Genomic DNA, 25,478 nt, shown 5'->3' on the forward strand with positions numbered 1-25,478 from the left:
ACTTCATAACAAAATAGCATGTTAGAGATGTTACAGATGGGAAAAGAAATTTAAAAAAAAAAAAAAAAGGACGCTGCTTTTCTCTGAATAAAATGAATGGCATCTTGAGTTCCCCTTTGCTTCTTTTTAAGAAAAAGCTTATCACACAGTCTGAACCCAGTGTGCGTGCTGGTTTCCATAATGTGTTTTGCAATGGGGTTAGAGAGTACATATGAGGAACACTGAGTCCGCAGCCATGCCAAGAAGGGGAGGGGGGATTTCCTTTTATACCCTCCCTTTGCTGTTCAGAAGAAGGAAGTTTCAGAAAAGTATGTCAGCTCTAGGATTTTTTACCCCCTTCTCAAGAAACAAGTAGCCATTTACCAGACTGGGGGTGAGAGAAGGGTAGAGTTTCTGATTTATAACTTCTAATGAAGCACCAGCTGTCAGGATTAGGTCAGCGCCGACCCGGCCAGAAACTAGACTGCCGTGGTTCCTGTGCCAAACGACATGGGGCGTCAGGTGCTCTCAGGTCTGAACTGACTCCCTTTGAGTAGGACAGCTTTACGTGATTGTAGCAATTTGGCATTTAATTGTTTTTTTTTTTTTCTCTCTAGGAAGGAAGTAAAATGTATGAGCATTTTTAATATATAAAGTGCAGTTTTTGAGAATTGCAAGGTATTTTCAAAATAAACATTTTCAGCGTCTGGTAAGAGAATGAGAACATAAAGAATTCAGCAGGCAATACTTTATTTTTTTTTAACCTAACTTTATTTTATTAGCTTTTTGGCCACAGGACATGCGGAATCTTCCCTCCCGACCAGGGATGGAACCTATGCCCGCTGGGTGGAAGGAAGTCCGGCATGCAGTACTTTATAATAAGCAACAAAAATTTAAGGCCCCAGCTAGAAATTAAAGAGATAGGTCATGGATTTTTGGTATCTAAATTTTCTTGCATAGGATTGAAGAGAGTGACAGGTTGTGGAGTTGATGGCCAGAGAGCCTTTTAAGTCGTGTATACGTTAGTAGTGGGACACCAGTTTGCGCAGACTCTGTTGTTTCGGGTGGAGTCGGTGTGGTAAAGGCTGCTTCCTATGAACTCACAAACTCTTCTTGGAATCACTCATTGGCACGTCTGCCCGTGCTAGGTCACTCCTGTCGCTGCTGGTGCCTGAGAGGCTTTGGAAAACCTTGAGTCCCCGCCACCTTCGCGGGGTCCTAGAGGCTGGGCGAGCTCACACCGCACATGCGCATGTTCTGTGGCGGCCACAGTCGCGGAAGGTACCCAGGCTGCACCGCCAGGAATTCCAAATGCCTTCCGAAGCTTCTCATCTTGCTTCAAGGGCTGTCTTTAGGACCCTGAGGCAGAGGGCTATCTGAGTGGTAGACCTCATGCAGGATGTGGTGTGAGAGGATTGAGAGCATGGGGGAGGTGGGGTCAGGGGGGAGGGGTTATTATTCAGCCTAGTGTTGATGGTTGGGCTTCCTTCCCTTAGGGCAGATTCCGCTCTCCCCCCAACCCCCACCAGAATGCCCATGGTGCCCTCATTCTTATAGAACTCCATACCAGGAGTTCCTCCTACCGTTTATGCGGCAAATTTTTATGGAGGATCTGGTCCATACCAGGCACTCCACTAGGTGCTGGGCGTACAGTGGTGGGGTGAGAGGGAGAGGTGGTGAAAGCAGACAGAGTCCCCTGTGCATGGAGCTCATCATCTAGCGGGGCTTCCCCGATGGCTCATTAGGTAAAGAATCCAACTGCCAGTGCAGGAGACCGGGGTTCCAGCCCTGGGTCAGGAAGATCCCCTGGTGGAGAAAATGGCAACCCACTCCAGTATTCTTGTCTGAAAAATTCCATGGACCGAGGAGCCTGTTTGGCATGGGATCGCAAAAAGTCAGATGTGGTTGAGCATGCACGCAAGGTCTAGTGGGTGCAATAGCAGGTTTCTAAAACTACACTAACAAATACATATAGTTAAAGCTAAGTGTTCTGAATGCAAGGAATCAGGCTCATTCCCACGTGTGTCCGTTTTTTGTTACCCAGAATGGGCTCAGGCTGGGTTTCTGGCTATGGTCTATATCCAAGCACTTAACTAGTAGAGGAATATCAAACCATTTCAAAAATCTAGAATTGTTTAATATTTATTGTATATTAATGTATATTATATGGCTTCTCAAGTGGCGCTAGTGGTAAAGAATCTGCCTGCCAATGCAGGAGACTCTAGAGACTCAGGCTGGATCCCTGGGTTGGAAAGATCCTCTGGAGCAGGAAATCGCAATCCACGCCAGTATTCTTGCCTGGGAAACCCCATGGATAGAGGAGCCTGGTGGGCTACAGCCAATGGGATTGCAAAGAGTTGGACATGATTGAAAGCACACGCAGACACACACGTGCACAGTGCATATTAATATATGATTATGTTAATTATTAGCATAATTAATATAATAATCATTATAGTGTATAATATTTTATACTTAATATATATTAAATGTAGAAACTAATTTTTCTATTTATATATTGTTAATTAAATTACATTCTCTGATCTAAACACCTATCAAAGAGGACTAGAATATCTCAAATGAAAAACTAAAGATTAGAATATTAAGAAAGTTTTCACAATCTTAAAAAATGGAGTTTAAAAAAATCAATAATTTTATGTTTAGCAGTTCTTGTCCAATGTTACATGAGTCTATAGAGGGAAAGATGGACTTTACCAAGCTTTCCTGCTGTGTCCTCAGACAAAAGAATTCTCTTAGAATTTCACATTGCCTAAAATTAAGAAATCATAAATTTATTAATATTTCTTCTCAGATTTGTGCAATGTCTAGCAGGGAACTGAAAGTGAATTGAGGGCATTGAATTTACTGGATCCAATGCCTTTTAAAGAAAAAGTTGTCACCACTGTCTCACTACTGAGAATGTATGCCCATGAGATTCTGCAGAACTGATGATGGATTGAATTCATTATCATTATTATTTTATGAAAACTTGTATACAGTTTTGAGCAGAGAGATAGTAGTATGCTGGTCAGTATTTAAACTGTCTCTCTTGGTTGAGGAGGGGTAAAAGTCCTTATGGATAGCATTTGCCAGTTTTTCTAGTATGAGTACTCTCATCATGACCAATTTCCAGATACCAAGGTGGTATCGCTGATCACTGATCACAGAATTGAGAAGTGGTACATACTACAGGCTCTTGTCAGCTGGTGCAAGCTGTCTCTGCCTGTGTAGGGTATATCCATGCAGTAGTTTTTTTCTTTGTGACATGGACAGGCAAATCTAAGAATTAAAGAATCAGGCTCTGTAGTGTGACACTCTGTCTCCAACTTTTTGACTTCTCCTGATATATGGGGTGCTGGGTTGCAGTGTAACTATAACCAAAGTTGAACAAACTGTAATCACTGTTTACTGCATTCTATTTTCTATTCTCTTCTAATTCATTTGAAACAATAGATGGTTTAGCAATGGTTACTTATTTAACGCATAAGTAACTGTTTCTCTGTGTCAGGCACTACTTTAAATGCTTTACAAACACTGATTCAATTAATCATAATCATGCTGGGAGGTTGGTGGTGGGTTTCATCATTTATTTCTTGGCAGTGATGGTACTTGTCTTCCAATCTCAGACATGCTTCTCAAAGGAAACTGTGTGTAGACACAGGTCAGTGAGTTTAGTCAGTTGTTCAGTCCCTAAGTCATGTCCAACTCTTTGCAGCCCCATGGACTGCAGCACACCAGGCTTCCCTGTCCTTCACTATCTCCCAGAGTTTGTTCAAACTCATGTCCGTTGAATTAATGATGCCATACAATCATGTCATCCTCTGTCTCCCCCTTCTTCTGCCCTCAATCTTTCCCAGCATTAGGGTGTTTTCCAATGAGTCGGCTCTTCACATCAGGTAGCCAAAGTATTGGAGCTTCAGCATCAGTGCTTCCAATGAATATTCAGGGTTGATTTCCTTTAGCATTGATTGGTTTGGAAAGGGTCAAAATAACAGTGGTTATAATCTGCATTTTAAACACTTAGACATATTAAAGTGTTTATTTTAGATGCTGTATATTTTATTATTTTTTATTGTCTTAAAGTACTATGACTAAAAGTTCTTTGTATGTTTCATATATTTTTAAAAAATCTTCCATAAGACTGTGGCTTTTCTTCTTTTCCAAATTTTTTTTTCCCCTCATCATGTTATATCTAAATTATTAGCATTTTGCTTTCTTTAGACCGTTTTTGTCTCAGGGCAAAATTAACTTTGGAAACTGTTCAAGACCTGTCATACTTTTTCTGACCAAGACTTTATTTATTTATTTATTTTTAAATTAATTAATTAATTAATTTTACTTTACAATATTGTATTGGTTTTGCCAAACATTGACTTGAATCTGCCATGGGTGAACATGTGTTCCCCATCCTGAACCCCCCTCCCACCTCCCTCCCCATCCCATCTCTCTGGGTCATCCCAGTGCACCAGCTCGTAGCATCCTGTATCATGCATCAAACCTGGACTGGCGATTCATTTCATACATGATAATTTACATGTTTCAATGCCACTCTCCCATATCATCCCGCCCTCACCCTCTGCCACAGAGTCCAAAAGACTGTTCAGTACATCTGTGTCTCTCTTGCTGTCTCGCATACAGGATTATCGTTACCATCTTTCTAAATTCCATATATATGCGTTAATATACTGTATTGGTGTTTTTCTTTCTGGCTTTCTTCACTCTGTATAATAGGCTCCAGTTTCATCCATCTCATTAGAACTGATTCACATGTATTCTTTTTAATGGCTGAGTAATATGCCATGGTGTATATGTACCACAGCTTTCTTATCCATTCATCTGCTGATGGGCATCTAGGTTGCTTCCATGTCCTGGCTATTATAAACAGTGCTGCGATGAACATTGGGGTGCACGTGTCTTTTTCAGATCTGGTTTCCTCGCTGTGTATGCCCAGGAGTGGGATTGCTGGGTCATATGGCAGTTCTATTTCCAGTTTTTTAAGAAATCTCCACACTATTCTCCATAGTAGCTGTACTAGTTTGCATTCCCACCAACAGTGTAAGAGGGTTCCCTTTTCTCCACACCCTCTCCAGCATTTATTGCTTGTAGACTTTTGGATAGCAGCCATCCTGACTGGTGTGAAATGGTACCCCATTGTGGTTTTGATTTGCATTTCTCTGATAATGAGTGATGTGGAGCATCTTTTCATGTGTTTGTTAGCCATCTGTATGTCTTCTCTGGAGAAATGTCTGTTTAGTTATTTGGCCCACTTTTTAATTGGGTCGTTTATTTTTTTGGAATTGAGCTTCCAGGAGTTGCTTGTATATTTTTGAGATTAATCCTTTGTCTATTGCTTCATTTGCTATTATTTTCTCCCATTCTGAAGGCTGTCTTTTTACCTCGCTTATAGTTTCCTCTGTTGTGCAGAAGCTTTTAATTTTAATTAGGTCCCATTTGTTTATTTTTGGTTTTATTTCCAATATTCTGGGACGTGGGCCATAGAGGATCCTACTATGCTGACCGAGTCTTTAATTTCATCTTCTGGTTGCTGTGAGTTGAGTAACAATCTGATGGGGCATTGGCTGCCTTGACAGCCTCAACAGCTTCTTTGCTGAATCCCCAAGTCATCTTTCCTTCCCTTCAATGTCCTCATCTTCAGTGAACTTAGAATCAAGTCCACAGACTTTATCATGGCCAATAAGCTCTACATTAGCTGGCTCTACCACAGGCAATGTGGTCTAATGGTTAGATGTTTGAGTTTCACACTCCATCCTTCTCCTTACTTGCTGTGTGACCCTGGAAACAACTCTTAGTCTCTCCCTACCTCAGTTTGTTTATCTTTAAAATGGGAAAATAGGAGACTTACCCAGTGGTCCAGGGGTTAAGACTCCCCCTTCCAATACAGGGGATGTGGGTTCAATCCCTGCTTGGGGCACTAAGATCCCACATGCCTCATGGCCAAAAACTATAAAACAGAAGTAATATTGTAACAAACTCAATAAAGACTTTAAAAATGGTGCACTTAAAAAAAAATCTTTAAAGAAAATGCACTTAAAAATCAAATGGGAAAATAGTAGTAGCTACATCATAGAGGTTTATTATTATTGAACCTTTGTTGATTTACAATATTGTGTTAGTTTCTAGTGTACAGCAAAGTGATTCAGTTGTATATCAATATATTGATAAGTATATGTTCAAATTCTTTTCCATTATGGGTTATTACAAGATGTTGAATATAGTCCTCAGTGTTATACAGTAAATCCTTGTTGTTTGTCTGTTTCACATGCAGCAGTGTGGATCTATTAATCCCGTATTCCTAATTTACCCCTCTCTCCACTGTCGCCTTTGGCAACCACAGCATACAGTTTTTATAAGGATTAAGTGAATGGATGCATAGAAAGGACTTAACACATTTCCTCGTATATAGCAAACACTGCATAAACCATAGCTTCTCTCCTCTTCTCTGTCTGCTTCCCCCTCCTCACACTCTCCTTTCAGTTCACGTTAGCTGAAGGATCTTTTTTTGGGGAGGCGGGAGCTGTGCTGGGTCTTCGTGACAGCACGCAGGCTTCTCTACTTGTGGTGCACAGGCTTCGTCGCCCCGCAGCATGTGCGATCTTAATTCCCTGACTAGGGATCGAATCCGTGACCCGTGTGCCCTGCATTGGAAGGCGGATTCTTAACCATTGGACCACCAGGAAAGTCCCTTTAGCCGAAAGATATTTGCACCTGCTCTCTCTACCACCTGAAAAATTCTTTCTCCATTCTTCACATAATTTATTCCTATGTAGTCTTTAGGTCTCTGCTTAACTGTCAATCTTCCCTGGTGGCTCAGAAGGTAAAGCGTCTGCCTACAATGCGGGAGACCAGGGTTCAATCCCTGGGTCAGGAAGATCTCCTGGAGAAGGAAATGGCAGCCCACTCCAATATTCTTGCCTGGAAAATCCCATGGACGGAGGAGCCTTGTAGGCTACAGTCCATGGGGTCTCAAAGAGTCAGACACGACTGAGTGACTTCACTTTCACTTTAACTGTCACTTCGGAGATGAACTGAGCTTGACTTCCAGTCTAATTCAGACTACCCTGGTGTAGCCTCTCCTCACAGAACTTACCTTCCTTTGAAAGTCCTGCCACAGTTTATTCTTCTGTGCTTGTTGATGTGATGTCAGGAGACAGGGTGATGAAGGCGGGCACGTTACCTGCTGCACTGTTTTCAAAACCCAGTCTGAGCTTGGAACAGCACTCTGCAGTTTGATCACAGCAGACAGCTTGGTTGCCTAATTGTTTTAGCCCTTAACGAACATCAGGAGCAGGTTTTTGGCCACACCATGAGGTGATCTTAGTTCCCTGATCAGGGATTGAACCTGTGTCCCTTGCAGTGGAAGCATGGAATCTTAACCACTGGACCACCTGGGAATTCCTATGAGGAGCAGTTTTGAAGTTGCTGTTTGCAGAGGCAGTATTGGCGCTTCTTCCCTGCCAGTGGCATGACCTAGCACTTGCCTGCTGTTGGCACTTGATCCCAGCACCCATTTTCCTTCAAATAGGCTGTTTTACCCCTAAGCTAAGATCTCCCTTTTCCAGCTTGACTTTACAGAAGGAAATTTTGGAATGAATATAAATATTGATTTCTTTTAAAATGTGCAGTCTTAGTAGCAACTTCATTCCTGCCTTGTTTTTAGCTGCGCTTTCTTATGATCCTTCTCTCTTTCTCTTTTTATTTAAGTAACTTTTCAGTTTAGTTCAGTCACTCAGTCATGTCTGACTCTTTGCGACCCGATGGACTGCAGCACGCCAGGCCTCCCTGTCCATCACCAACTCCCGGAGCTTACTCAAACTCATGTCCATTGAGTTGGTGGTGCCATCCAACCATCTCATCCTCTGTCATTCCCTTCTCCTCCCACCTTCAATCTTTCCCAGCATCAGGGTGTTTTCCAATGAGTTGGTTCTTTACATCAGGTGGCCAAAGTATTGGAGTTTCAGCTTCAGCATCAGTCCTTCCAATGAATACTCACTGGAGTCTTCTTCAACACCACAGTTCAAAAACATCAATTCTTTGGTGTTCAGCTTTCTTTATAGTCCAGCTCTCACATCCATACATGGCTACTGGAAAAACCATAGCCTTGACTAGAGGAACCTTTGTTGGTAAAGTGATGTCTCTGCTTTTTAATATGCTGTCTAGGTTGGTTATAGCTTTTCTTCCAAGGAGCAAGCATCTTTTAATTTCATGGCTTCAGTCACCATCTGCAGTGATTTTTGAGTCCCCAAAAGTAAAGTCTGTCACCATTTCCATTGTTTCCCCATCTATTTGCCATGAAGTGATGTGACTGGATGCCATGATCTTAGTTTTCTGAATGTTGAGCTTTAAGCCAACTTTTTCACTCTTCTCTTTCACTTTCATCAAGAGGCTCTTTAGCTCTCCTTCACTTTCTGCCATGGGGTGCTGTCATCTGCGTATCTGAGGTTATTGATATTTCTTCTGGCAAGCTCAATTCCAGCTTGTGTTAGTTCCTAAAATAACATGAGTAGAGAAAATAAAGAAAATGAAGAGAAAAATAACTTTTTTTGCTTTCTCTTTCTCTTTGCAAGAGGAATACATGCTCACTGTAGAAAATTTCTCCCTCCTGATTTGTTATATTGTACTTACATTTTCCCTGGAAGTGATCAAAAAAGTTTTGGGGTAAAAGTTAGAGATAGAAATACATCACTAAAAAGAAATAATAAAGTAAAAGAGGTATGTTACCTACTTAAACATGTTTCTGTTATCAAAATTGCATTTCTTTAATTATATAGCATGCACAGTGAGGACAAAAAGTTTTGGTGACTGGCTTTAGCTGTGGGGAACTACACAGAATGGCTATTTGTGCTTTTTACAGAGAATGTGAGCCTTTAAGGAAGTGAACAGATTGCTCTTTGTGTTTATATCTTTTACAGATTTTGCACAAATAAATACAGTTTCCCCCAAAACAGAACTCTGACAATTAACAGCAACATAATAATAAAAAGAATTCCACTGTGAGTGGAAATTTTAAAAAATACTTATTTGGAGGGAAAGTGATCATGGAGCCTAAGGAAACAGTAACGAATACATGAATGTTTACATGACTGGAGGATAAATTTGCTGGTCTGTTCTAATGACCAAATGGTTTCTTGACATCCTCAACTCTGCCCTCCCCTCTGAGAGGCCAGCAGAACTTTCCAACTCATAGTTATAGTGCTTCTTACTTGGTAAAAGGACTAGTCCCTTAAGCGAGTCCCCAAATCTAAACTAGTCCCTAATGAGCTATGGAGAAATGGGAGGCTTCCAGGCCTGGTTTTACCAAATACACATGGATTAAGGCCTTCTCATTTCATTAAAAATGAACCCTACCTAAAAATTCATTGCTCAAGACTTATGGACACGGCTGGGGAGTCGAGGGGGAGGAGGAGAGGGTGGGAGGTAAGGAGAGAGTAACATGGAAACGTATATTACCATGTGTAAAATAGACAGCCAGTGGGAATTTGCTGTATGGCTCTGGGGAACTCGAACTGGGGCTTGGTAACAGCCTAGAGGGGTGGGATGAGCGGGAAGTGGGAGGGAAGTTCAAGTGGGAAGGGACATGGGTAAACCTATGGCTGATTCATGTTGATGCTTGATAGAAACCAATACTATAAAGCAATTATCCTTCAATTAAAAATAAATAGATAAAAAAAGAATTTATTGTTCAAACCAACAGCTCTTATCCTCAGATATTATGACTCTCACTGTTTAAAAACTGTTAATGTGTCACTTCTTAGATGGCACTTCCTGGCCTTGAAACAATGCTGAATTTGCAGTCATTCGCAAGAGCCTGGATTATATGCTGTGTTCTTCATATTGACAAAGGAATTTGGGTTTTCACTTGAAGACTTTTATCTACTAAGAGAGGTGAAAGAGTGTGCTCTAAGACACAACACACTCTATATTTTCTACATTAGCTTTTTTTGGTAAAATAAGAGATACAATTGATGTAAGTGAGCACCTGAGTTTTAAAAGATGATTTTATCATTATTAAAATAACTTGAAAAAAGAGAAGTTAGAAAAATAAGTATATTTTTCTCTCTTAAGTGTAATTTATCAAAATGATTCCTTACTCTGTCTGACTTCATTAACTATGATAATCTCTAGGTCCATCCATATTGCTGCAAATGGCATTATTTCATTTTTTTAAATTTATTTTTATGGCTGAGTAGTGTTCTATTGTCCTATGGTCTCACTTATATGTGAAATCTAATTTTAAAAAATGACACAGAGCTTCCCTGGTGGTTCAGTGGTAGAGAATCTGCCTGCTAATTCAGCAGACATGGGATCGATCCCTCGTCTGGAAAGATTTCACATGCCACAGAGCAACTAAGCCCATGCATCACAACTATCAAGCCTGTGCTCTGGAGTCCAGGAGCTGCAACTGCTGAGCCCACTACTGAAGCCTGCACACCCTAGAGCCTGTGCTCTGCAACAAGAAGAGCCACTGCAGTGAGAAGCCCACTCACCACAACTAGAGAGTAGCCCCTACCTGCTGCAACTAAAGAAAAGCCTGTGCAGCAGTAAAGACCCAGCTTGGCCAAAAATAATTAAATAAAATTATTTTTTAAATGACAGAAATGAACTTATTACAGAACAGAAACAGACTCACAGATTTCGAAATCAGACTTATGGTTGCCAAAGGGGAAACATGGCAGGAAGGGATAAATTGGGAAATTGCAATTTACATATACATACTACTATATATAAAATAGATAACTAAAAAGGGCCTACTGTAATAACACAGGGAACTCTACTCAATATTTTGTAATAACTTGTATGGGAAAGAATCTGAAAAAGAGGAGCTTGGTAGGCCATAGTCCATGGGGTCACAAGAGTCAGATATGAATGAGGGACTCAGTCAGTCACCATCAGTTCAGTTCAGTCACTCAGTCGTGTCCGACTCTTTGTGACCCCATGAACCGAAACATGCCAGGCCTCCCTGTCCATTACCAACTCCCAGAGTTCACCAAAACTCACGTCTATTGAGTTGGTGATGCCATCCAACCATCCCATCCTCTGTCGGCCCCTGCTCCTCCTGCCTTCAATCTTTCCCAGCATCAGGGTCTTTTCCAATGAGTCAGCTCTTTGCATCAGGTGGCCAAAGTATTGGAGTTTCAGCTTCAACATCAATCCTTCCAATGAATACCCAGGACTGATCTCCTTTAAGATGGACTAGTTGGATCTCCTTGCAGTTCAAGGGACTCTCAAGAGTCTTCTTCAACACCACAGTTCAAAAGCATCAATTCTTCTGTGCTCAGCTTTCTTCACTGTCCAACTCTCACATTCATACATGACCACTGGAAAAACCATAACCTTGACTAGATGGACCTTTGTTGACAAAGTAATGTCTCTGCTTTTTAACATGCTGTCTAGGTTGGTCATAACTTTTCTTCCAAGGAGTAAGCCTCTTTTAATTTCATGGCTGCAATCACCATCTGCAGTGATTTTGGAGCCCCAAAAAAACAAAGTCAGCCACTGTTTCCCCATCTATTTGCCATGAAGCGATGGGACCGGATGCCATGGTCTTAGTTTTCTGAATGTTGAGCTTTAAGTCAACTTTTTCACTCTTCTCTTTCACTTTCATCAAGAGGCTCTTTAGTTCTTCTTCACTTTCTGCCATAAGGGTGGTGTCATCTGCATATCTGAGGTTATTGATATTTCTCCCAGCAATCTTGATTCCAGCTTGTGCTTCATCCAGCCCAGCGTTTCTCATGATGTACTTTGCATATAAGTTAAATAAGCAGGGTTGACAATATAGAGCCTTGGCATACTCCTTTCCCAATTTAGAACCAGTCTGTTATTCCCTGTCCAGTTCTAACTGTTGCTTCTTGACCCGCATACAGGTTTCTCAAGAGTCAGGTCAGGTGGCCTGGTATTCCCATCTTCTTCAGAATTTTCCACAGTTTATTGTGATCCACACAGTCAAAGGCTTTGGCATGATCAATAAAGCAGAAATTGATGTTTTTCTGGAACTCTCTTGCTTTTTCAATGTTCTAGCAGATGTTGGCAATTTGATCTCTGGTTGCTCTGCCTTTTCTAAAACCAGCTTGAACATCTGGAAGTTCACGGTTCACGTATTGCTGAAGCCTGGCTTAGAGACTTTTGAGCATTACTTTACTAGCATGTGAGATGAGTGCAATTGTGCAGTAGTTTGAGCATTCTTTGGCATTGCATTTCTTTGGGAGTGGAATGAAAACTGACCTTTTCCAGTCCTGTGGCCACCACTGAGATTTCCAAATTTGCTGGCATATTGAGTGCAGCACTTTCACAGCATCATCTTTTAGAATTTGAAATAGCTCAACTGGAATTCCATCACCTTCACTAGCTTTGTTCATGGTGATGTTTCCTAAGGCCCACTTGACTTCACATTCCAGGATGTCTGGCTCTAGGTGAGTGATCACACCATCGTGATTATCTGGGTTGTGAAGATCTTTTCTGTACAGTTCTTCTGTATATTCTTGTCACCTCTTGATATCTTCTGCTTCTGTTAGGTCCATACCACTTCTGTCCTTTATTGAGCCCATCTTTGTATGAAATATTCCCTAATTTTCTTGAAGAGATCTCTGGTCTTTCCCATTCTATTGTTTTCCTCTATTTCTTTGCACTGATCACTGAGGAAGGCTTTCTTATCTCTCCTTGCTATTCTTTGGAACTCTTCATTCAAATGGGTATATTTTTCCTTTTCTTCTTTGCTTTTCACTTCTCTTCTTTTCATAGCTATTTGTAAGGCCTCCTCAGACAGCCATTTTGCCTTTTTGCATTTCTTTTTCTTGGGGATGGTCTTGATCCCTGTCTCCTGTACAGTGTCAGGAACCTCCATCCATAGTTCATCAGGCACTCTATCAGATCTAGTCCCTTAAATCTGTTTCTCACTTCCACTGTATAATCATAAGAGATTTGATTTAGGTCATACCTCAATGGTCTAGTGGTTTTCCCCACTTTCTTCAATTTAAGTCTGAATTTGGCAATAAGGAGTTTGTGATCTGAGCCACAGTCAGCTCCCGGTCTTGTTTTTGCTGACTGTATAGAGCTTCTCCATCTTTGGCTGCAAAGAATATAATCAATCTGATTTCAGTGTTGGCCATTTGGTGATGTCCATGTGTAGAGTATTCGCTTGTGTTGTTGGAAGAGGGTGTTTTCTATGACCAGTGCATTCTTTTGGCAAAACTCTATTAGCCTTTGCCCTGCTTTATTCTGTACTCCAAGACCAAATTTGCCTGTTACTCCAGCGTGTTTCTTGACTTTCTACTTTTGCATTCCAGTCCACTATAATGAAAAGGACATCTTTCTTGGGTGTTAGTTCTAGAAAGTCTTCAGGTCTTCATAGAACTGTTCAACTTCAGCTTCTTCAGCGTTTACTGGTCAGTGCATAGACTTGGATTACCATGATATTGAATGGTTTGCCTTGGAAACGAACAGAGATCATTCTGTCATTTTTGACATTGCATCCAAGTACTGCATCTTGGACTCTTTTGTTGACCATGATGGCTACTCCATTTCTTCTGTGGGATTCCTGCCTGCCGTAGTAGATATAATGGTCATCTGAGTTAAATTCACCAATTCCAGTCCATCTTAGTTTGCTGATTCCTAGAATGTCGACGTTCACTCTTGCCATCTCCTGTTTGACCACTTCCAGTTTGCCTTGATTCATGGACCTAACATTCCAGGTTCCTATGCAATATTGCTCTTTACAGCATCAGACCTTGCTTTTATCACCAGTCACATCCACAGCTGGATGTTGTTTTTGCTTTGACTCCATCCCTTCATTCCTTCTGGAGTTATTTCTCCACTGATCTCCAGTAGCATACTGGGCACCTACCGACCTGGGGAGTTCATCTTTCAGTGTCATATCTTTTTGCCTTTTCATACTGTTCATGGGGTTCTAAAGGCAAGAATACTGAAGTGGTTTGCCATTCCCTTCTCCAGTGGACCACATTCTGTCAGACCTCTCCACCATGACCTGCCCATCTTCGGTGGCCCCACATGACATGGCTTAGTTTCATTGAGCTAGACAAGCTGTGGTCCTTGTGATCAGATTGGCTAGTTGTCTGTGACTGTGGTTTCAGTCTGTCTGCCCTCTGATGCCCTCTCTCAGCGCCTACCAACTTACTTGGTTTTCTCTTACCTTGGACATGGGGTATCTCTTCACAGCTGCTGCAGCAAAGCACAGCTGGTGCTCCTTACCTTGGACTTGGGGTAGCTCCTCTCGGCTGCCACCCCTGACCTTGCACGCGGGGTAGCTCAATCACCATATATGTATATTTATCTGAATAACTTTGCTATGCACCTGAAACTAACATAACATTGTGAGCCAACAATATTCTAATAAAAAAATGATTCTTACTGATGCTACTGTGACATCTTAAGTTTGATAAGAAAGTTTCTAAGGATCATGAGTCCTAACACTTATGACTAATTCATGCCAGAAGGAAATAATATCTCATCAAGAATTTATTTTTTTAATTAATAAATCTACTCAATTCATACTTACAATATTAAAATAATTAATTGTATAGACGGAAAACTGAAGTTTGTTCTTTAAATAACTCCTGCTTATAGTCATCAAGCCCTTTGTTAGTCATTCATCATAATAACTTATTTGTTTTAAAATGTTTTCACTTCTGCTCAGTACATTTCAACAAATTTTATTGCCTTTGTGTCTTTAACCTTTAGACTTCCGTTTAATGACTCCCTTTACATTTTATCTTATCAAGGAATGTGACAGCTCAGCATGTTGTTGGCTGAGTAAACTGTGTCAAGAGATGAGAAATTCTTAGCAGTGAAAATGGTGCCTAAATGGTTAAATGTTTGGAAAATAATGTTCTGTTCCTTTCACAGAAAAATCCTATCATCACCAGTAAGTTCTGAGATCTGAGATTCCTTCATAATCACAACCTTAATACCCATGTGTATATGGAGAGACACATACATTCACTTTCTTCCACACACACACACACACACACACACACACACACACATTTACTCCTGTGATGCTGGTGAGGAACACCCTACTCATTAAGATGACTGACTTGTTGATCAGCCACAGCTTCACGGTCACAAATGAGATACTTGTCTAAACAATCACACTGACTAGTTCAAAAATGTCGGGGGAAAGGACAGCTTAAAAGTCTTGGATTCAGAATGTTACCCTTCACTAAGACTCTCTCATGCTCAAATAAGACCCTCTTAGTGCCAAACTCTAAACCTGGAGACTTGGGTTGTAGTCATTGCTGTAGGCTTCTAATAAAGTGATAAGAATGAACCATTGAACTTTTGATTCATTTGATTTTATGATATGTGTGTGGTTTATAATTAGCACTTGATGTATTGCCTCTAGAAAGTGATAAAGTTAAGAGATTGTCAATTGGGGTCAAACAAGTCTGGGTGTGAATTCCACCTCTGCTCATTCCTAACTGTGTATTTGAATTCAGGTGTCATTTTATCTCTTAGACTCCAGTTTCCATATTTTATCAACTGGGATAGTAATCCCTATTTCTCAACTTTTTTCTGAGGATTAAATGAGTCAATGTGTGAAAGTGCTTACTTAGCTCAGTAATCAGTAGTGGGTATTATTTTGAAATGGTAAGAATGACTTAGGATCCATACCTCGGGAAATACAAAGACACAAAGAGCATTCTCTGCCTCTACATTATTTGGCGTTGTGCTATCAATTGCTATCTTCAAGTTCCATGTGTGACACAGACCTCAAATAAGAGATCACTTGTATTTCATTTTCAAGTTTAAATAAAATTTTAAATTTTAATAAAAATTTAAATATTTAAGTAAAAATTAAAGAATTTTATGTTTAAATAAATTTTGAAATTTAAATAAAATGTTTATATTTAAATTTTAAACAAATTGAAGGAAAAGTTAAATTTTAAATAAAAATTTTAAATTTAAATAAAGCATTTAAAATTAAAATTTATTTTTAAAAATATTTATTTATTTGACTACACCAAATATAAATAAAGTACTATTCATTTATTTATTTTATAATATTTATTTTTTTATTTGTTTATTGGAGAAGGAAATGGCAACCCACTCCAGTATTCATGCATGAAGAATCCCATGGATGGAGGAGCCTGTTGGGCTACACCCCATGGGGTCACAAAGAGTCAGACACAACTGAGCCACTAACACACACAGTCACTTATATGTCGGGTTGCAGCATGTGGACCCTTCCATCTTCCATGCAGCTGTGCCTGACCTTTTAGTTGCAGCCTGTGGATCTAGTTTCCTGACCAGGGATCAAACCCAAGCCCCCTGCATTCAGAGCATGGAATCTTAGCAGCTGGATCACCAGGGAAATCCCTGTAAGTTTAAATAAAATTGAATGAGAAGTTACATTTTAATAAAAATTTAAAATTTAAATAAATCAATTTGTTGCAGGTAACGAAGACAGGCACATCCATACGACCAATTTGCAGCAAATAAGAACTGTGACATCTGAAGCGAAGCAAAATGAAGAAAACCCGACCCGCCCACAGCCAGCCAACAGGATCCACTTGTCGCGGCCACTAGGAGGCGCCACAGGAAGCTCCTCTCCTGAACTAGAGGGGCCCCAGGAGCCCACCTTTGAGTGGGGAATCCTGAGAACGCTGTCCCAACAGGACGTGCGTGCAGAGGTCTTCCTCAGGAGCTTTCTGCTGTGGGCTGACACCATAGAAATGGTACGGGTGGCCGGGCACCCCAGGGTGTACAAGTCGGGCTGGGTGTACGCGGTCTACATCTTCAGTTACATTTCTCTTCTTCGAATGATACTCACTCCCCGGAACCCGCTTCTGAATTCCTTTGGCATCCTTCTCCAGGATCTACCTTTTATCTTTGTTAGACTGAGTTTAATCATTGTCCTGGGAACAATCACACCCGTATTGGGTCTGTGTAAAAATGTGCTGGTGACTCTGTCTTATGTTTACTTCAATTACTTAACCAGATTCAGGATGTTCTCTACCTTTGAGAGGTCTTTTTAAAGAGAAAATATCCTATAGTCAGACCTCTTTTTTATGCACATGCATGCATTTGTGATCTTTTTGCGGGGCAGGCATACGTTATTTTGCACTCTAAGAAGAAATGAAGAAATAGATGCTAGAGAAAAAACTATTTTTAAAAACTATAACATGTCAATTTTTAAAATGTATGCAAATGGTGCTAAATGTAAACAAAGTTGTTGTCTTTTAAGTTGGTTCCCCTAGATTTGTAGAAAATGTCAGTAGTTAATATTGTTATGTATTCTGCACTTTTTCTAAAAGTACACTTCAGTAAAGCATCTTAAAAAATGAGAACATGTCTTCCTACTAAGTTAGTCCAAGAGTGAGATTTTTTTATTGTTGACAGAGAGGGCATTACAAGAATTAGTTAAAATTAGTTTTAGGAAATAAGCCTGTTATTATTAAATAAGTTTAGATTCTATCAGTACTTTTAACAAATTGACCCTGAGGGATGGAATGGGGAGGGAGGTGGAAGGGAGGTTCAGGATGGGGGACACATGCACACCCATGGCTGATTCATGTATTTTTTTTTTTTAAATTGAATTGTTTTAGAGTCTCTCTCCTTTAGACATGTAATTGTTTTTCATTCCTCTATGGCAAGAGATTCAAGAGATTTTTATGTAATTAGTTGATTTCAGCAGAGAAAGCAATTTAATTTTACAGACATTTGATTCAATTTAATGTAATGAAGTTAAGGTAAGATCTAGATAAACTTTTATAATAGGAAGCCATTAATTGAAGAGGGAAATTTCAAAGTAAAAGAATATTTACTTGTGGAATTTGATACCATCATGAAAGCAAGGTGCAAGTCCTGTTTAAAGTTAGAAGTTCAACTTACAAATGTAGCAGCAAGTGCATTAGTGTCTTATGTGATAATATAGAATAGTTATCTTGACATTAAATAATTAGATATGGAATTATGTGACTTGATTTCATATGATGGGATACCCTCAGATATGCATAGCAGGGGCTCTCCACTCTATATAAATTTTCCGATGCTATAGAGATTTCTGAGAGTCTTACATGTGCAGAGTAATGTTTTATGCAGGCAGTCTCTTCAGTGATCTGTGGTAACAAATAGCTTAAAGAATGAATAACTGAATTTACCTGCCACTCCAACTCTCCACCAAATCCTCCAGTGTCACTCTCCCTCTGGGCTTTATGGGTTTTCCTTAAGATAAGGTAAGATAAGATAAGATAAGGTCTATTCACAGTTACTAAAAGCTTAACTTCTGGTTTTATGACTTGGGGCAAAACATCCAAAAGTGAGTATATTACTAGTACTTTAATAAGGTTAGTAGTGTTAGTTGCTCAGTTGTGTGTGACTCTTTGTGATCCCATGGACTGTAGTCTGCCAGGCTCCTCTGTCCATGGGATTCTCCAGGCAAGAATACTGGAGTGAATTGCCATTCCCTTCTCCAGGGGATCTTCCCAACACAGGGTTTGAACCCGGATCTCCTACATTGCAGGCAGATTCTTTACTGTTTGAGCTACAAATAAGGTTAAATAGTACTTTTTAGGTCTGAGAGAATTAACTAGATAGGGAATGTACTCATTGTATTGTCTGGCTAACTGTAATAACTGATAAATGCCAAGACTTTTAATTGGATCAAATCCCTACAGAGAAACAGGTAGCTTAATGCATTGTTTTAATTTTCCTATTTTTTCTTTTCTGTGTCTTTGCTTACCCTCTGGGAATAATAATTTAAACCATACACTTGTGAAAAATAATATATGAAATCTTCAGGTTACCTCAGACTATAATTTTCCATCAAATAGTATTATGTGTAGAAGTGAGTAATCTACTGAATATAGAGATTAAAGTTGATAAGTGGACTTCCCTGTTGGTCCTGTGGCCAAGACTCCATGCTGCTAAGTGCAGGCTACTAGGTTTGTCCCCAGTCAGGGAGTTAGATCCTGCATGGTGCAACTAAAAACCTGGCAGAGCCCAATAAATAAATGTTTTTTTAAAAAGGTTAAAATTTTAAAAGACCATAAACTTGATGTAGGTATTCATTCATCAGGCATCAAAGTGTCCCTCCTATGAGTTCTTATAGAACCCTAACTATTATAGCACTTTTTTAAGACTTTCGTTGTGTGTTTGCTTTTCTGAGTTCCTCATTAATCTTTAAATTCCTTAAAGAAAGGCCTGAGAATATCTTGTTTAACAATGCATTTTATCTTCCTCTGTCAATCTCACAGAAACTTACAATGCTTGTAACTCTAGAACAAGATTATTATACAAAAAAATTCTTTCAATTTATACCTGATAATTTTTTATTAAGAAAAATATATAACCATGTAGTTGATTGTAGTATTCCTAAATATGAAAGTACTTTATGTACATTTATATTTATCTTTGTATTGGAATTTATAGAGTGAACAATGCTCAGATAATTTGGGAAGTATTACTTATTGGAGTTTAGAATGCATTTTGCACCTAATATTTGAACATGAATGTGCCTGATATTTTGGAGAGTCACAACACTGTATAAATAATGAAGGCATGTACAAAAGACTCCATGTAGGAGGAAAATTACAGAGTACCTAATTTAATTTAATAGTTTATTTTAAGGATGTGTGCATGTTTATAAAGTTTGTCTATGGTATTTAACAGGCATTGCAGCAAATTATGCTAATAAAACATTGGTTGTTATACACTCTGTGATTAAAAGTTATGCTATTAAAATTACATTGCAATTCTCATTGTTTCTAATGGTTTTTGTTATTAAGACCCATGTAGCTTTTGTGTCCTTATAAAAAGTTATGAACGTTACATATAGATTAAAAGAAAATGGATGGAGAAAAATATACCATGCTAACACTTATCAAAAGAAGGCAGCACTTACATTAACTTCAGACAGACCAGACTTCAAAGTAAGGAAAAATTTTCAAGGATTAAGAAAGGGATTATTACATAATAATAAAGGAGTCAATTCTCTCAGGAGACATCATCCTTAACGTGTTTGCACCTAATGACAGAACCACATAAGGTAAAAACTGATAGAACTGCCGAAAGAAATAGATGAAGCTACTATCATAGTTGGAAACTTCAACATCCATCTCTCAGAAATGGACAGTTCCAGCAGATAGAAAATCAGTAAAGACAGAGTTGAATTCAATGATACTAATCAATTAATTGGATATAATTGACTTCTATGGTCTACTTCATCTGACAACAACAGAATACACATTCTTCTCAAGCTCACAAGAAACATTTACCAAGATAAACCACATTCTGGGGCATAACACACACTTTAGCAAATTTAAAAGAATAGAAACAATATAATGTCTTTTCTCATAAAGGAATTAAATTAGAAATTAATAAGAGACAGGTAGTAGAAAAATTCCCAATTGCATGGAGATTTTGCAGCACATTTCTAAATAACACATGGGTCAAAGAAGAAACCTCAACAGAAATTAAAATACATTTTGGAGTAAATAAAAATGAAAAAAAAAAAAACCTTATCCAAATGTATGGGTTTGTACAAATGTACAAGCATAAGCGGTATTTAGAGGGATATTTATAGTAAAATAAGTTTCCACCTTGGGAAGCTAGAAAAAGAAGAGCAATCAAATGCCAGCAAGGGTAAGAAAAGAAATAATAAGAATTACAGCAGAAATCAATGAAATTGAAACAAAATCAATAGAGAAAAACCAGTAAAACCAAAACCTATGCATGTGTGGGAACAGAGGAGGAGATGGGAAGTCTATAATTTCCTCTCAATTTTATTATAAACCTAAAATTGCTCAAACAAAAAAATGTCTTCCTAAAAAAGTAGTAGTGTTGTTGTTGTTCAGTCGCTAAGTCGTGTTCAACTCTTTGCGACCCCATGGACTGCAAAATGCCAGACTGCTCTGTGCTCCAGTATGTCCTGGAATTTGCTCAAATGCATGTTCATTGAGTTGGTGATACTATCTAACCATCTCATCCTCTGCTGCCCCCTTCTCCTTTTGTCTTCAGTCTTTCACAGCATCAGTGTCTTTTCCAGTGAATTGTCTCTTTACATCAGGTGGTCAAAGTATTGGAGCTTCAGCATCAGTCCTTCAATGCATATTCAAGGTTGATTTCCTTTAGGATTGACTGGTTTGATCTCCTTGCTGTCCAAGGGCATCTCAAGAGTCTTCTCTAGCATAATAATTTGAAAGCAAAATAAGTAGTGTAGTCTTAAATACATCAAACTTTTAAAACATGTCCCGGGGGTAATATTTTCCAAAGTATATTTGCTTGTAAATTGGCATTTATACATACGCAAATCTTAATTTTTAGGATGTGCCTATTATTAATAAAAATCTCATAATTTCTCTTGCTTTGAAATTGGAATATTAATGGATTTTTTTTTTTAGAAAAGCCTTCTTTCTCTACAATGTATTTATTTTTCTTCTTAAAGATGTAGGTTCCTTAGAAAATAGGTTTTCCAGAATATTTTAGTACATAAATTAAAAAATTACCTTTTAAATTGCTTATAATTATAGGTAATGTTACATATTTGGTGTAATTTGAAGAAGGTACCCACTGTTTTTGTGTCTTGACTTCCATCTGTAAAGTCTGGGTCATTTACAGATCATAAAAATACACTTTTTGCCTTATTCTTGGTTTTTTTCAAATATTAGATGGGTCATATAATATTTTAAAAATTAATTTATTATAAATATTATAATCATATTAATTATATAATATTATTAATATAAATATTATATATTATTAATTTATTATAATTGGATTCACAAATTACAATATTGTGGTGGGTTTTGCCATACATTGACATGAATCAGCCATGGGTGTACATGTGTCCCCCATTCCAAACCCCACTTCCATCTCCCTCCCCATTCCATCCCTCTGGGTTGTCTCAGTGCACCATCTTTGAGTGCCCTGATTCATGCATCAAACTTAGACTGGTCATATGTTTCACATATGGTAATATACATGTTTCAATGCTATCCTCTCAAATCATCCCACCCTCATCTTCTCTCACAGGGTCCAAAAGTCTATTCTTTATATCTGTGTCTTTTTTGCTGTCTTGCATATAGGGTTGTAATTACTATCTTTCTAAATTCCATGTATATGTGTTAACATACTGTATTGGTGTTTTTCTTTCTTATTTCACTTTGTATAATAGGCCCCAGTTCCATCCACCTCCTTAGAACTGACTCAAATGCGTTCTTTTTAATAGCTGAGTAATATTCTGTTGTGTATATGTACCCCAGTTTTCTTATCAATTCATCTGCCAATGGGCATCTAGGTTGCTTCCATGTCCTAGCTATTGTAAACAGTGCTGCAATGAACATTGGGGTACAGGTGTCTCTTTCAATTCTGGTTTCCTCAGTGTGTATGACCATCAGTGGGATTGCTGGGTTATATAGCAGCTCTATTTCCAGTTTTTTAAGGAATCTCTGCACTGTTCTGTATAGTGACTGTACAAGTTTGCATTCCCACCTACAGTTTAAGAGGGTTCCCTTTCCTCCACAACCTTTCCAGCATTTATTGTTCATAGACTTTTTGATAGGAGCCATTCTGACTGGCGTGAGATGATATCTCATTGTGTTTTTGATTTGCATTCCTATTATACAAAGTGAAATGGGTGATGTTGAGCATCTTTTCATGTGTTTGTCTGCCATCTGTATTTCTTCTTAGGAGAAATGTCTGTTTAGTTCTTTGGCCTGTTTTTTGATTGGGTCATTTATTATTCTGATATTGAGCTGCATGAGCTGCTTATATATTTTTGAGATTAATTCTTTGTCAGTTGCTTCATTGGCTATTATTTTCTCCCATTCTGAAGGCTGTCTTTTCACCTCACTTGTAGTTTCCTTTGTTGTGCAAAAGCTTTTAAGTTTAATTAGGTCCCATTATTTTAGTTTTGCTTTTATTTCCATTACTCTGGAGGGTTGGTTATAGAGGATCTTGCTGTGATTTATGTCAGTGAGTGTTCTGCCTATGTTTTCCTCTAGGAGTTTTATGGTTTTTGCTCTTACATTTGGATCTTTAATCCATTTTGAGTTTATTTTTGTGTATAGTGTTAGAAAGTGTTCTAGTTTCATTCTTTTACAGGTGGTTGACCAGTTTTCCCAGCACCACTTGTTAAAGAGATTGCCTTTTCTCCATTGTATATTTTTGCCTCCCTTGTCAAAGATGAGGTGTCCTTAGGTACATGGATTTACCTCTGGGCTTTCCATTTTGTTCCATTGATCTATATTTCTGTCTTTGTGCCAGTACCATACTGTCTTGATGACTGTAGCTTTGTAGAATAGTCAGAAGTCAGGCACGCTGACTCCTCCAGTTTCATTCTTCTTTCTCAAGATTGCCTTGGCTATTTGAGGTTTTTTGTATTTCCATACAAATTGTGAAATTATTTGTTCTAATAATAATAAGTGAATATTATTGTGATATAAGTGAATAATAATGTGAATAATACCATTGGTAGCTTGATATGGATTACATTTAATCTACAGATTGTTTTGAGTAGTACACTCATTTTCACTATATATATTCTTCCAATCCATGGTATATTTCTCTGTCTATTTGTTTCATCTTTGATTTCTTTCACCAGTGTTTTATAGTTCTATGTATAGGTCTTTTGTTTCTTTAGGCAAATTATTCATAAGTATTTTATTCTTTTCATCACAATGGTGAATGGGATTGTTTCCTTAATTTCTGTTTCTGTTTTCTCATTGTTAATGTATAGGAATGCAAGGGATTTCCGTGTATTAATTTTATATCCTGCAACTTTACTATATTCACTGATTAGCTCCAATAATTTTCTGGTGTGTCTTTAGGATTTTCTATGTAGAGGATCCTGTCATCTGCAAACAGTGAGAGTTTTACTTCTTCTTCTCCGATCTGGATTCTTTTTCTTTCTTTTTCTTCTCTGATTGCTATGGGTAAAACTTTAAAAACTTCGTTGAAAGTAGTGATGAGATTGGGCACCCCTGACTTGTTCCTGACTTTAGGGGAAATGCTTTTAATTTTTCACCATTGAAGATAATGTTTGCTGTGGGTTTATCATATATGGCTTTTATGTTGAGGTATGTTCCTTCAATGCCTGCTTTCTGGAGAGTTTTTTTTTTTTTTTTTATCATAAATGGGTTTTGAATTTTGTCAAAGGCTCTCTCTGCATCTACTGAGATAATCATATGGTTTTTATCTTTCAATTTGTTAATGTGGTGTATCACATTGATTGGTTTGCAAATATTGAAGAATCCTTGCATCCCTGGGAGAAAGCCCATTTGGTCATGATGTACGATCTTTTTAATATGTCAAATAATCTTATAATTAAATTATTTTGAAAGACATGTGCCATGCCAAACAAAACAGAACACTGGCTCTTCAAATAGTCTGTACATTACAGTAAATCTAAATATACTATCTGAAGAGTATTATAAACTAAAGTCAAATTTTAGATAAATAATCCAATACAAAGATTTTTCTTTGCTATAAGGTCAATTACTTTCTATTAAATTGCAAAAGCGTCATTGGTGTTTTGATGTATTTTGATAAGGATTGGAAAATTGAAGAATAAGAACATTTAAAAACCCAGTTTTCTGTCTTTAAAATTTTTAATTTTTTACTTAACTGCATCATTATATCTTTTTTCTCTTCTGAGTCAAAATTATCTTGGTATCATTTGAGCAAATTTGCCTATTAAAAGATAGGGATGGTTAAACCAAATAAACTTCTATATAAGTCACCAGTTTAAGCTAGCAGAAATGATGGAATAGGTTACCAAATAATTTGTTGAGCTGATTTTCTTGGAACTGTTTCAGAACAAAGGAATCACTAAGTTCATCTTACATGGAACTGAGTGGGTGTGAGGTACGTAATGTTTGAGAGCATCTAAGGGGAAATGAAATAGTTCAGCAATTGTCTCACCAATTAGAAAAAAAAGAGGATTTCCTTTATTTTATAGAAATCCTCCTTTAGCCTGAAGGAAACACTAGTTGAAAACAACCATCAAAAAGCTAAGCAAAGGCCAGAACCAAAACTTAGTAGAAGGGTATAAAGAGGATGATAAGAGTTGGGTTTTATTTTAATGTGACAGGATATACATAGCATAAAATTTATCATTTTCATGTACAATTCAGTGGTTTGAGTGTATTTGCAATGTTGTACAGCTATCATTGCTATTTTTAAAACTCTTCATCATCCCCAATGGAATCTCTGAACCCATTAAATAATAACACTCATTTCCCCTCCCCCACCAGTCCTTGGTAAAAATAGAGGTATTTTTCCTGTCTTTATGAATTTGTCTATTCTACGTTCATATAAGTGGAATCATGTGGCATTTGTCCTTTTGTGTCTGTATTGTGTCTGTGTTATTTCAAGATTGTACGTGTTGTAGCAGGTATCACAATTTCATTTTTATGGCTTAATAATATTCCATTAGATATATTATTTTATATATAAAATGGAATATAATATTAATATATATAATATTCCATTATATATATATTGTTTATCCATTCATCTATTGACAG

The 25,478-nt window shown here is 38.1% G+C and overlaps 1 protein-coding gene across 1 annotated transcript in view; it reads left to right on the forward strand.

Moving 5' to 3' along the window:
- TMEM236 (transmembrane protein 236) overlaps positions 1-17,507 on the forward strand; it is a 37,031-nt gene extending 19,524 nt beyond the window's left edge. The window contains exon 4 of the mRNA XM_065919579.1: positions 16,408-17,507. Coding sequence (XP_065775651.1) covers positions 16,408-16,988 — 581 coding nt within the window. The 3' untranslated portion in view covers positions 16,989-17,507. The remainder of the gene's footprint in view (positions 1-16,407) is intronic.
- Positions 17,508-25,478: the final 7,971 nt, after the last annotated feature.

The sequence above is a fragment of the Muntiacus reevesi genome, chromosome 2, assembly GCF_963930625.1.
Source record: "Muntiacus reevesi chromosome 2, mMunRee1.1, whole genome shotgun sequence".
In the NCBI taxonomy this organism is placed as follows: Eukaryota; Metazoa; Chordata; class Mammalia; order Artiodactyla; family Cervidae; genus Muntiacus; species Muntiacus reevesi.